The 12,998-nt window shown below is 36.2% G+C and overlaps 1 protein-coding gene across 1 annotated transcript in view; it reads left to right on the top strand.

Moving 5' to 3' along the window:
- The window catches only part of dachc (dachshund c), a 57,594-nt gene that overhangs the window by 13,224 nt on the left and 31,372 nt on the right, over window positions 1-12,998 (top strand). The window contains exon 2 of the mRNA XM_026204356.1: window positions 10,555-10,670. Within this exon, the coding sequence (XP_026060141.1) occupies window positions 10,555-10,670 (116 nt within the window). The remainder of the gene's footprint in view (window positions 1-10,554; window positions 10,671-12,998) is intronic.

The following is a 12,998-nucleotide window of genomic DNA, read 5'->3' as shown; positions in this document are numbered from 1 at the left end:
ATAAATCCTAAAGTTCTTTAAGCATTAACATGAAGGAAATACTGGCTTATATAGGTCTTAAAATTCCTCTAGTAATCCAGAGGAGCAGCTTTATAACCCTCCCTCGGATGATAGGATGTCACCTGTCAGGTCCCTGTTGGCTTCTTCTGTAATGAGAGACAATAATAACAGCAAATTAAAGAGCTGCAAGAACCTGAACGGGAGAAATAGACTTTTACAATTAACCTTTTAACATCTGCCAGAGATGAGATTGAATTGTTCCCTGGTTACAGTATGATCAAACTGACCTGTGAACTGATGCAATGCATAGCAGTTTTTCAAATAGAGAAAAAAGTAGTTTAATTATTCAGTTGGTTCATAAGATGTACGCTTTATTGTTTTGTTAATAAAATACTTGCCTTCTCTCTTTTCCCAAGTTTTGTTTTGTTACTTGCCTCTTACCACAAATAAAATGCACTTTTATATCATTAGGGTCTAACCCGATCTTATGAAAGCATATAAATAGTACGCCAAATAAAAATGAAAACTCGTGGTACTTATACACAAAAATGGACTTTGGTGTGCATATGTTGTGGGGTAGATGAGTATCATATGTACACGAAGCCTACGTATCATATGAACGGCAACAAATTTTTTAACATATGCATTTCTTATCATATGCATATTCGTCATCCTTTCCTATCAAAATGCATGCTACGGATGCGAAAACACAGAAAATTGTATCTGATCCAGGGAAATGTCTGTGGGTGATTTACTAACAATGAGCAAATAAAAAAAACCCAGACGCAACATCTCATTTACATATGACCAATGCAAAATTAGCATAGTCGCAAATAGAATAAAGAAATGAAGAAGCCACAGTACCTTGAAAAAAACCTTAGGCCAAAAAATTAAGGTTTGCTATAAGCTTTGATAGACTTGGTATTGCGTGACTCCTAGAGGGTTCCAAGTCATTTTCTATTCCCGGAAGCAAATAAAAAATAACATGGCTTGGTAAACAGTATGTTTGTATAATGTGTTTATGGGTGGTCGTGTAGTAAGTGGACACTTGCGAAAGCCCGAAATTGCTTTCCTATGTGCAGTGTTTGTTTTTAGTTTCACTTTCGCTTTCTATATACCTAATCCATCTTCTGCACAGTGCCATTATTAGTATGCCATGGTAGACGCACATAAGAGCAGGCTCTCTCCCCGCCAGAACTGTCTTGCAGCACTTCTAATCTTCGCAAAATCCTTGTTACAACATCGGATGACATTGTCTCATTTGACATTTCCTCCTGCTTTTCCCTGCTTAAGAATTTCTGTCCAATGAATGGATGTCCTTAGCACACATGTTGTTTTGTTTGAAATTTCTGGTTCACTTACAAAAAGGGAAGTTTGAAAGCAAACTGCACCAAACAAAAAAAAAAGCAACATTGTATTTGGTCTGGACCAAAGTAAGTAAAGACTTTCCTGGTGTGGTGTGAATACACATGCTTTTTTGGCTGTTAAATAATAGCGCAAATGCCAGTAATTTTACGAGCGCAAATGTTCATATTCAATAAGGTCAAGTGCAAAAATAACTGTGTCCATGCCTTTTCAGTGCTATTTAATCTCTGCAGTACAATTTTAATGCCAAAAGATGGTTTGGTTGGGGGAAGTGGCCTAGTGGTTGGAGAGTTTGACTCCTAACCTTAGGGTTGTGGGTTTGAATCTTGGGCTGCAATACCACGACTTAGCTGCCCTTAAGGAAGGCACTGAACCCCCAACTGCTCCCCGTTTGCGGCAGCATAAATGGCTGCCCACTGCTCTGGGTGTGTGTTCACTGCGGTGTGTGTGTGCACTTTGGATGGGTTAAATGTAGAGCACGAATTCTGAGTATGGGTCACCATACTTGGCTGAATGTCACTTTCACTTTCACTTTTTTGCGATGACGTTAAGTTGTTAGTAGAACTGGCCCATATTGTTTAACTGACATTCAGTTCACTGTTGCTTCTTTTTTTTTGTTCTTTTTTTGTATTTACATAGCAATTTATTTTATTTTATTTATATATCTAAATACAACAAAAGTTGCCCAAAGTGCTTGACAAGGTACACATAGAAAATAGCACATCAAAATTAAAAGATTAGTACTGGAATAATGTTACAGAATAATATAGGTCCTAAAGCAACGCTGATTTTAAAATGCCATAGAGGGTAAATTAATTTTTAATTTTGATCTAAAGATATTGTGAGTCGGTGCCGTTCTGATAGCTAGTGGCAGCTTATTCCACAGATTTTGGACCTTAAATACCATGACCAGCATTTTGAACTCAATTCTGTATTTTACAGGTAGCCAATTCAATGAAACAAGGATGGGAGTGATATGTTCTTCTAACTACCTAAAGCATAATATTTAAATTTTCCATTTACTAAACCAATTAAGTGTTCTCTAAACTTGTGATACGCACATAGTAGGTCTTCATTTGGATTCTTTCTAAGTAAACATAATGTTTCCATTTTCCCCATTACCTAAATTATTGAAAAATGATCTAATAAATAAATGTGTTTAATTTTCTGTCCTTAATAGGAATTCTTCATCAGTAAACACAAACCAAAATTTGGTACCAAATTTTACTGACCGACACCGAATTTGAGCTAAATATGGAAGCCTGTTGCTGATTTTGGCATTTCTGTTTAATTTTGATGTGTTCTTCTTCATCTTCTTTGATAAATTACATCAGACAAATAAGTGTTTAGACATGTTCGACATTTTGGTAACAAGGTGGCCATATTCATAAAATCAAAACCTGATATAAAGTAGAGAAAACAAAGCTCATAATATTTAGTCTGAACTCCTGATGTGTTTCTTGATGTGCTCCGAAACGCTACTGTCAATCAAACTATCGTAAGAGGGGCCTGTTTTTGTGACGTCACACAGACATCTGAGAACGGCTCGATTTGAGAAAGGGGAAATTATTTAACAAACAACAAAAAAAAAAAATCTGGGTTGATTTTTAGAATCATAGTGTGGTTGTGTACACACACTGCCAACACACATTTCAGTTCAAACAGTTTGTAAATGTGCATGTCGAACCCGATAACCCTATTTAGCCAAAAGATGGCAATCATTTGGAAGTCTCTCAAAACTAGTTGAACTTCAGCTTACCCTGACATGTTTTTAAACGACCGTATAATATCTTAAACAAAAGCAAGACAAGATGGTGTAATGGTTCACTTCATATGGTACATATTTACTAACATACAAGACAAGTCAACAACTACTAAATGACTCTGTTACACTCATCCTTTGCTCATCGTTCATTTCCGCCTGTTTACACGCTGCAGTTCAGCTTAAAACATTTATTCGATTCTTCAGACTGTCTTTTTTTTTTCTTTCCCATCAACACATTTGAGAGTATTTTCATGGTTCTCTGATTAATATTTATTTCGTAGTTCCTGAAGCTCTGGAGCTATGTACAGGTAAATGAAATGTAATTTCATCAGTTGTTTTAATTTGTAATTGCGTATAATCTGTTATTAGTATAATATGAGTTTTTGTTTATGATGTCAACAGTCTTGTTAAGGCCAGCTGGCTGGCTGAAGTACGTATGAAAAGAAAATATTACAGTAAGACACAGAATCCTGATCTTGTTGAAGTTTATTGGTGTGGCTGTTTGTGTGTGAATGTGTACGTCTGTTTGAGGAAGCAGTCTGTTTGTGAAATGTTTACAGTACGGCTTTTTTCCATTGCTGTTATTTCCTGTGCATGTGGATATTTGTGTGTTTGCTTGTATGCTTTGGGAACAAGAATGTTAAAGTGTGTGTGTGTGTTTGGGACAGATGTTAAGTCTCTGTCTGTCTTTTTCTCTCCCCTTCTTTCTTCGTTCCCCTGTGGGGGCCACAACACTTATTTACATTTCATTCATCACATAGAGTCGCAGATTGAAACACAAACAGTGGACTGTTTGGGTTTAGTCTTTCACTGCGATAAGGGCTCTGATTACGCCCCATCATGAAGGAACTTCCTGTTTGAGCCCAGAATAAAGGATGTTTGCTCTTATCCTTTCAGCTGGGCTTTTTTCATCAAAGAGCAGTTCAGTCTAATTTTTTTTTTCCATTTGTTTCAAGCTGTCTTCAATTCATATTAAATGTAAGGTAATGTAAAAAGTTTTCAAAAGTAAGATTCAAGTCACATTTATTTCTATAGCACTTTATACAATACAGATTACAGTAATAAACAGTATTTGTTTAGCAAAACTGATTCATTATGAAACCAGTACAATTTCAACTGTAAAACAGCTTTACAGAAGACATGATGGTAATATCTAACTTAACTAGTTTTAAGTCAAAGATACAATTCAGTAATGCCGTATCAACCTAAATATTTTATTTTACACCAACTGAATAAAATCGGGTTGAAATTTCTCTTTAAAGTAACTTTTACTGTGCAATAGAAACAACTTCGATTCAGCCCACATGATTGAAAACATGATTTGTTGAAGCTGTAAATAAAGCAAAAGATGACTGCAGTCATTTCACAAGAAAATATTAATTCATAATTTCATGTTTAATTCAGTTTGTTGCTTGTAGTTTCTTTGTTTGTGAAATTTCTGAGCAATTTCTGAAATTTTTCAGTGTACAAACTCTAGAACACAATAGTATTATTATTCAGCTCAATTCAGTTATAATTCAGTTCACTAATAGTGTCAACGCTGCAAAGGTCACCAGTTATGAAACATCTTTAAAGTCAGCTCTACAAAAGACAGTAGTGTCATTATTCAGCTCAATTCAGTTCGTGTCTCGTTCTCATCAGATAGCATCAGTGCCATAAAATCGATAATATTACTGAATATTTATTGTCTTTTAAACCCCAATTGAGCAAGTCCAAGATGACACTTACAAAAACTAGCAAAACACCCTCCATACTGCAAAAGGAGTGGACAAATTCACTATTTATGATGAAATTCACCTGTCAGAAAGAGTCTCTGCTAATGGGTAGACAAACACACACACACACACACACACTACACTCTCTTATTCTTCGCTTCATTAACCCTGAATATTAATATGGTCATCTCGGCTTCTCGTTTTTTTTTTTTATTTGTTTGGTTTCTCCAGCTTATCCAGAACGACAGCTTTACAGTGAAACAGGTAGTTATTATAAAGATAAGGGGACTGAGGTATCTATCTCTCTTAGTTCCTTTTTCTGTTTGTGTAATCTAAAGTAATCAGTTTCCTCTGTGAAATACAGTACGTCCTGCTCTGACTGCCCTCTCTTATCTCTTTGTGCTGTGTGTGGACCCAGAGTCCCTGTTTACTGCTTGCATCGGACATAATAATTGAAAAGTACATCTGAATGTTTGTCAGTGGAATAGAGGAGAATTAGACCCCCCCCCTCCCTTCATCCTCTAATTCTTTCTGCCCCCCCCCCCCCCCCCCTCTTTTGTTTGTGGCAGTGGGCAGCCCAGAGGGGGTTGTGCCCCTTTCATACCCCAGTAATTGATGAATTGTATGTGGTATGCAAATGAGAATCCATAAATCTTATGAATGACAGCTTAATTTATGTGAGCCTTAATGAATGCAGGATTAGATTTTAATTAAATGTCCTCAAAGGCACTCTGAGTTGTGCATTTTTGTTCTCTCTCTCTCCCCCTCCGACTCACATTTTCATAGACTACCATGTTAATCTTAAGTCTTGTTTCCTGTGCACATCTGTCCTCTCAAATGAAGTATCTAGAAAAATTGCAGTGATAAAAAAACTCTTCATTTTGTGAACAGAAGGGGGTCATAGTTAATGAATCATACAGGGAGAGAGAGAGAGTTAAAATGGTGTCTTATCTGCTGATCTCTCTTTGAATTTCTTGAGTCATTTCCACTGCACGGCTTAACCACATTTAATCTGATTCCATCAGTATCAGTTTAATTAAAATATCACCCCATTAGGAATTATTAAAAATGTCAGCCTGTTAGGCGTTCAGCGTGGCTGTAGGAAGAGAGAAGACAGTCCTTCATCAGAGCTGCATCATTAGCACTAGAGTTGGAGCACGTCTCTCAGAGTTTGCTGTTATTGTGAACTGAATCAAGGCAGCAATGCCGGACAGAAGATGATCATGTTTGTGTGGATATAAAACACAAAACCTCATGGGTTTTAACTGGTTGTTGGTAAAGTTGAGATGGAAAGATCACAGAATGAAATCCACCTGGATCTCATATCTGGAAACACAGATGTGTGTGTGTGTGTGTGTGTGTGTGTGTGTGAGAGAGAGAGAGAGAGAGAGAGAGAGAGAGAGTTCATGAGAAGACATGTATTAGGATGAGTTGAAATAAAATTCTGTTCATAAGTCATTAAAGAATCCAGGTTTAGAAATGTGCAAGATTCTTAGAAAAGCACTCTTTCTATTCATGTTAATTTTATACGGTTGTGATTTTTATTTTTAAATCATATATATATATATATATATATATATATATATATATATATATATATATATATATATATATATATATATATATAGTTTACCTTAATAAACAAATGTTGTGGAAAAGTTAATTTATTTCAGTAATTCAACTCAAATTGTGAAACTCGTGTATTAAATAAATTCTATGCACACAGGCTGAAGTAGTTTAAGTCTTTGGTTCTTTTAATTGTGATGATTTTGGCTCACATTTAATAAAAACCCACCAATTCATCTCAACTGGAAAGTATGCTAATTTACTGTACATGTACTCAGTATTTGGTAGAGGATCCTTTTGATTTAATTACTGCCTCACTTTGGCGGGGCATGGAGGCGATCAGTTTGTGGCACTGCTGAGGTGATATGAAAGCCGAAGTTTCTTTGACAGTGGCCTTCAGCTCATCTACATTGTTTGGTCTCTTGTTTCTCATCTTCCTTTTGACAATACCCCATTGATTCTCAATGGCCTTCAGGTCTGTTGAGTTTGCTGGCCAGTCAAGCACACCAACACCATGGTCATTTAACCAACTTTTGGTGCTTTTGGCAGTTTGGGCAGGTGCGAAATGAAAATGAAATCAGCTTCTTCAAAAAGCTGGTCAGCAGATGGAAGGATGAAGTGCTCCAAAGTTTCTTAGTAAACGGGTGCAGTGACTTTGGTTTTCAAAAAACACAGTGGACCAACACCAGCAGATGACATTGACTTTGGACCACTGGGCACCAGTCCAGTTCTTCTTCTCCTTAGCCCAGGTAAGACGCCTCTGATGTTGTCTGTGGTTCAGCAAATTCCTTGACATATCTATGTGTGGAGGCTCTTGGTGCCTTGACCTCAGCCTCAGTCCATTCCTTGTGAATTTCACTCAAATTCTTGAATCCATTTTACTTGACAATCATCATAAGGCTGCGGTTCTCTTGGTTGGTTGTGCATCTTTTTTTCCACACTTTTTCCTTCCACTCAACTTTCTGTTAACATGCTTCGATACAGCACTCTGTAAACAGCCAGCTTCTTTGGCAATGAATGTTTGTGGCTAACCCTCCTTGTGAAGTGTGTCAATGATTTTCTTCTGGACAACTGTCAGATCCAGCAGTCTTCCCCAAGATTGTGTAGCCTAGTGAACCGAAGTGAGAGAACGTTTTGTAGGCTCAGGAATAGTGATCGACCGATGTATCTGTTTACCGATATTTTTCCCGATATTTAAGCATTTCTCCATAATCGGGTATCGGTTTTGTAATATCGGATTCGCCGATTTACGGCGCCATCTTGTGGCCGTTTTGAGATTTCCGCCATTGCAGCCCGGGTGTCTGAGGAGATCAGTCAACAACAACTCAGTGCACAGGTAAATATATGTTCTACTTGGTTTGCTTTAATTAATCAACTTTATTTAACGTAACAGACATGCACAAATGAGATCTGTGACATAAATTCCTGATATAGTTAATTTATGCAGCTTGTTTCTAAACAATTGAGATGAACTCATTGAGTCACGTAGTGTAATTCATCATGTCCTGCCCCAATAAAGACGTATCTTTACATGACATAAATAAAACAGACATGAATGAGTGCATGTTGAAAATAAAAGCGTTGAATTTAATTCTCTATCTGTTGTATTTGCTCACCATTAGTCTAGAAGAGAAAGTTTGTTCATATTGCTTAGCAACTGACAGATGATCTGGAGGCTTAAGCACGGCGACTGAATGAAACTTTTGACAAGATTATCTTGTTTAAACACCCTAGATTATATTATCATTTACTACATAACAATTATTTCGCTAATAACACATATAAATATAGCCTACCGCTTTGTGGAAATTAATTATTTATTATCTCCATGCGCGATCGCGGTTGATTAAATTATAGTCAAACAGCACTTTGTCAGTTGGCATTTCATGATCTAAAGTTAGATTGAATCTAGATCATAAAATGCCAACTGACAAGTGCTGTTTAACTTTATATAGTCTCGGGAAAAAAAGTTCGTTCATATTGCTCAGCACCTGACTGGGTTGATGATCAGGAAGCCTCAAGCACGGCCACTGCATGACATTTTTGAAGGAAGCAGGCTTACAGGGCAGAATGCTGAAAGACTCTGTTTTCTACACTAAAACCTAGTTCTGCTTAACTGGGAGTAAATAGCTATGCACTCCTAAATAGCCCTCCCGCCCCCACCAATATGTTAGAATAATTTTTGTGCTTTATTTTTTTACCTGTTTTTATTTTTTTACCTCATCAAAGCTTTTATTTTAAAACAAAGACACTTAGTAACAGTGCGCTTAAATTTTTTGGACTCAGACCCTTCTATTTATTTGTGTATAAATATAATGTTTGTTTTTTTTGTATGCAAGGGGGGAGTGATTGTTATAAATAAAATGTTTTTTTCAGCTCATTTGTGTTGTAATAATTGTCAGAAACAGAAGTATAACAGTAAATAAATATCGGTTCTGCATATCGGTTATCGGGTACATAAACATACAAATAATCGGTATCGGTATCGGTTATAAAAAAACCAATATCGGTCGATCACTACTCAGGAAACCTTTGCAGGTGTTTTGAGTTGATTAGCTGATTGTCATGTCACCATATTCTAATTTGTTGAGATAGTGAATTGGTGGGTTTTTGTTAAATGTGAGTCAAAATCATCACAATTAAAAGAACCAAAGACTTAAACTACTTCAGTTTGTGTGCACTGAATTTATTTAATATGCAAATTTCACAATTTGAGTTGAATTACTGAAATATATGAACTTTTCTAAGACATTTTAAATTAGTGAGATGCACATATATATATATATATATATATATATATATATATATATATATATATATATATATATATATATATAATTTAATATATATATATATATATAACATCAAATGTTATTAGTTGAGGTACAATAAAGTCAATGTATGTATGGATTTAATTTTATCCTATTTTTTAAATAAATAAATAGATCCAGTAAAAAAATTGCATCCATGTACAACAGCAGTCATCATTGTCAAAGAGAAACAGAAACACACACACTCCTACTCCTATTTTGTGAGTATGTGGGTGGGGGAGAGAAATAAACCTGTGATAATCCTCTCCCGTTTCAAAGGTCAGGCGCTGTGATAAAATAGCTATTTTGTTCATTTATTTACTCTCTGCAGTGGACAGATAAAGAAACACTACAATTAGGGAATTGAGAGAGGGAGATTTTAAAAGGGCAAACGGCGGGGAGTTTAATATTTTATGAAGGATGATTGGCGCTCACAAGCAACGGGGGAGGTGTGAGCGGAGGATCTGCATGAAATAGAGAACTTTATTTCTGGAATGCTCAGCAAAATGATGAAGACATTTTTTTAAAAGTAAAAGCTTTCCATTAATGTTTTCTTAATACCTGACACCTATTCAGTTGCACAGAAAGATACACAAGAATCAAAACAATCATAGGTGGATCATGTTGAGTCAAACAGGTGAAAATGGACCATAACCTTTTCTCACTCCTATTCAGATTCAATTAGGTGAACTTGGTTGACAAAGACTTGAGTTAATGCAGATGTTATTTGTGTGTTTTTCTGAGAGCCATTGCTGATTTTAGCACATGTAAACTCAACAAATTTAAATTGCACATGAATGCGCAGGAGCAGGTAACAAGGTGTGCAGCATGCATTATACATGAGCAAAAAATCGGCTGATTATGGAAAAGGGAGATGAGTCTACTGTGTGATCTAATTAGAGAGAAAGAAAAGGATAAGAGAGGGTGTATTGGAGATGGCAGAAAAGACTGTCCTTGAGAGCATTTACTGACGCATGCTAGTATGCATAGTAGATTAGTCCAACTCTGAACAGAAATGTGTGTGTTTGAGTGTGTGCTAGACATGCCTTGATTTTAAAAATTAGGGGAGACTGGGATTAGTTGTCACACATTTTACTGCAGTGAACATTTGACAACTAACCTCAGGCCTACTTGGTAGTTTCTAATCATTCTGTACCTTGTCTACAGTTCAGGTGAATGACATGATGCAGCAAAAATACAACATTCCCATTATAATTAACAAAGATGTCTACACTGCAACTTCTAATGTGCAAGAAGTGCACTGGCTTCTAGATGGGTTGTTACATGTAACCAAATAGAAAAAGCTGTCTGACATTTGGTGTCCATCTTTCAGCTCCAGACCTGGCAGACCTCCTAAACGAACCCAGAGCATGACATCACCCGAGAGCCCTCACGTCCTGCCCCACTCCGTCTCCGGACTCATGTCCTCAGGAATGATGTCTCACACTGGTAAGAAAATTAGGAAATGCTCCTACCTCACTGTTACTGCCAGAACAAACAAATATCATTCCTTCTCAAATGAGAAAAGCAGAACTTAGGATTTATAATTTAAAATAAAAGGAGAATAGGAAAAGTTAGTAGTCAGATAATGTTTTAAATTAAGAATTACACTGTGTCCTAACCAGACATGATACAATATAGTTTATCTTTTTGTGAAGAAAAAGTACATACTTTGTACATGTAACAAAATAGTTAGTATTAAAGGGTTAGTTCACCCAAAAATGAAAATCCTGTAATTAATTACTCACCTTCATGTCGTTTCAAACCTGTACGACCTTAGTTCATCTTTGCAACACAAATTAAGATATTTTTGATGGAATCTGAGAGCTGTCTGACCTGAATAGACAGCAACTCAACTGAAATGTTCCCTAGTCCAGAAACGTAGCAAGGAGATCTGTAAAATAATCCATGTGACATGAGTAGCTCATCCGCAATTATACAAAGCTACAAGAATACTTTTTATGAATACGTTATTCAACAATTAGTCTCCTCAGACTAACAGAATATCTGGAGAATATCCGTAAATATATGATGTTATGTGTCAGCTGCCTCACGCTGTTTCTGTTTAGATCACAACAACGTAGGAAACGGACCTGGCGTGACGCAGCTGACACAGAACAGCATACGTCCAGAGGATATTCTCTACACATGGCACCAGGGTGATGTGGAGGGGATGAATTGTTGAATAAAGTCGTTATTTTTTTCTTTTTCTTTAGCTCAAATTTATTATTGTAGCTTTGTATAATTGCGGATAAGCCACTGATGTCACATGGATTATTTTATAGATCTCCTTGCTACGTTTATGGACTTGGGAACATTTCAGTTGCTTTGCAGTCTATGGAGGGACAGAGAGCTCTCGGATTCCATCAGAAATATCTTAATTTGTGTTGCGAAGATGAACGAAGGTCTTATGGGTTTGAAACAACATGAGTGTGAGTAATTAATGACAGAATTTTAGTTTTTGGGTGAACTAACCCTTTAACCAAGCTTCGTCATAACTGCGTCTTTAATAGACACACTGTTGCTTAGTTATGTGCATCCTGTCACCATTTAAACTGCCCTGTCAATCAAATTGTCAAAGTTAACATTATATATATTTTGTTTGATTTAATTTCCTACCATATTGGATTAAATACATATATATATTTTTTTATTTATCACTCCAACCCCTTGCTCTTCCAGTCCCTTAGTGTTGCATATCTGCCATGTTTGTAGTTTTTTTTAACACTTTTTATGCATGTTTGTAGCTCAAATCGAATCCTCATCTCCTGTGCAATTTGTTGTGGTCAATATTAGCCGTTAGAGTTTGCATTAGTCTGGATTTTGAATTTCTGTGATAAGTCGTAAACCATCCGGTTATATAATTTTTTATAATATTTAGGACGGATAGTATGCGAACTGTGATGCAGCATCACACAATATTTGTCATGGAAAACACTCATTTGTTATCATATTGTTTGAACTTAATTGTTTCCTTTAAGAATTTTTTTATATCTGAGGTTAAATTATTCGTTGTCGCTTTTATTATGGCTTACTTTCCGTAAAAAAAAAGGAATATTTAAAATAAAAGTAAATCTTCATCACCATTGTGGCTGTCTTGCTTATTATGACATTGAGTGGTTTTGTTTAGGCCATGGAGTTACAAGCATCTTTAGGCTGAAACAGGAAATATGGTGATTTATGTAAAATTCATAGCAGAAATGTATTCTAAAATGCAACTGAAATAATAATAATGAGAAAAAAATGACTGTTTTCAAATAGGTTTCCCAATTACTGCAATTGGTTGGTTAAACTGATAGCTCCACCCACACACGCTATTGGCTGAGCCATTGTTGCTATGCTGGACCCTACAGGAAGCTCAAATGAAAAAATCTTTGAGCTTTACAGAGCCAAAATGTTTAAACTTTGGTGGGTTGGTGGGTTGGTAGTGTGTTCAGCCTACGAATCGCTTCCTCACAGTTTTCTCTGCGTGTTAAGCAGGGATAAGAAACTAACTTCAGTTCAGTTTTCTTTATCTTTTTAATTCAGTTGCTTGAGATTCGGTGCTTATTTTTACAGACCAGTTAAAGCCTGTTTCTGTGTCAGTCACTTTAAACAGCACTTATCTGAAGTGACGCAAATAAACAATCTGACTCATGCTGTGCTGTGGAAAAGTCCAAAGCCATCAAAACACAGCTATGTTTCCACATTCACAATGCAGGTTTGCCCCGTCTTGCCAACTCTAATTTGCCCTTTATTGTGTTGTGATATTATGATTAAAACCTATTAGATTTTGCC

This window comes from Carassius auratus, chromosome 26 (assembly GCF_003368295.1).
Source record: "Carassius auratus strain Wakin chromosome 26, ASM336829v1, whole genome shotgun sequence".
NCBI classification, from domain to species: domain Eukaryota; kingdom Metazoa; phylum Chordata; class Actinopteri; order Cypriniformes; family Cyprinidae; genus Carassius; species Carassius auratus.
The sequence above is the reverse complement of the archived record's forward strand: the minus strand, read 5'-3'. Positions and strand labels throughout refer to the sequence as shown.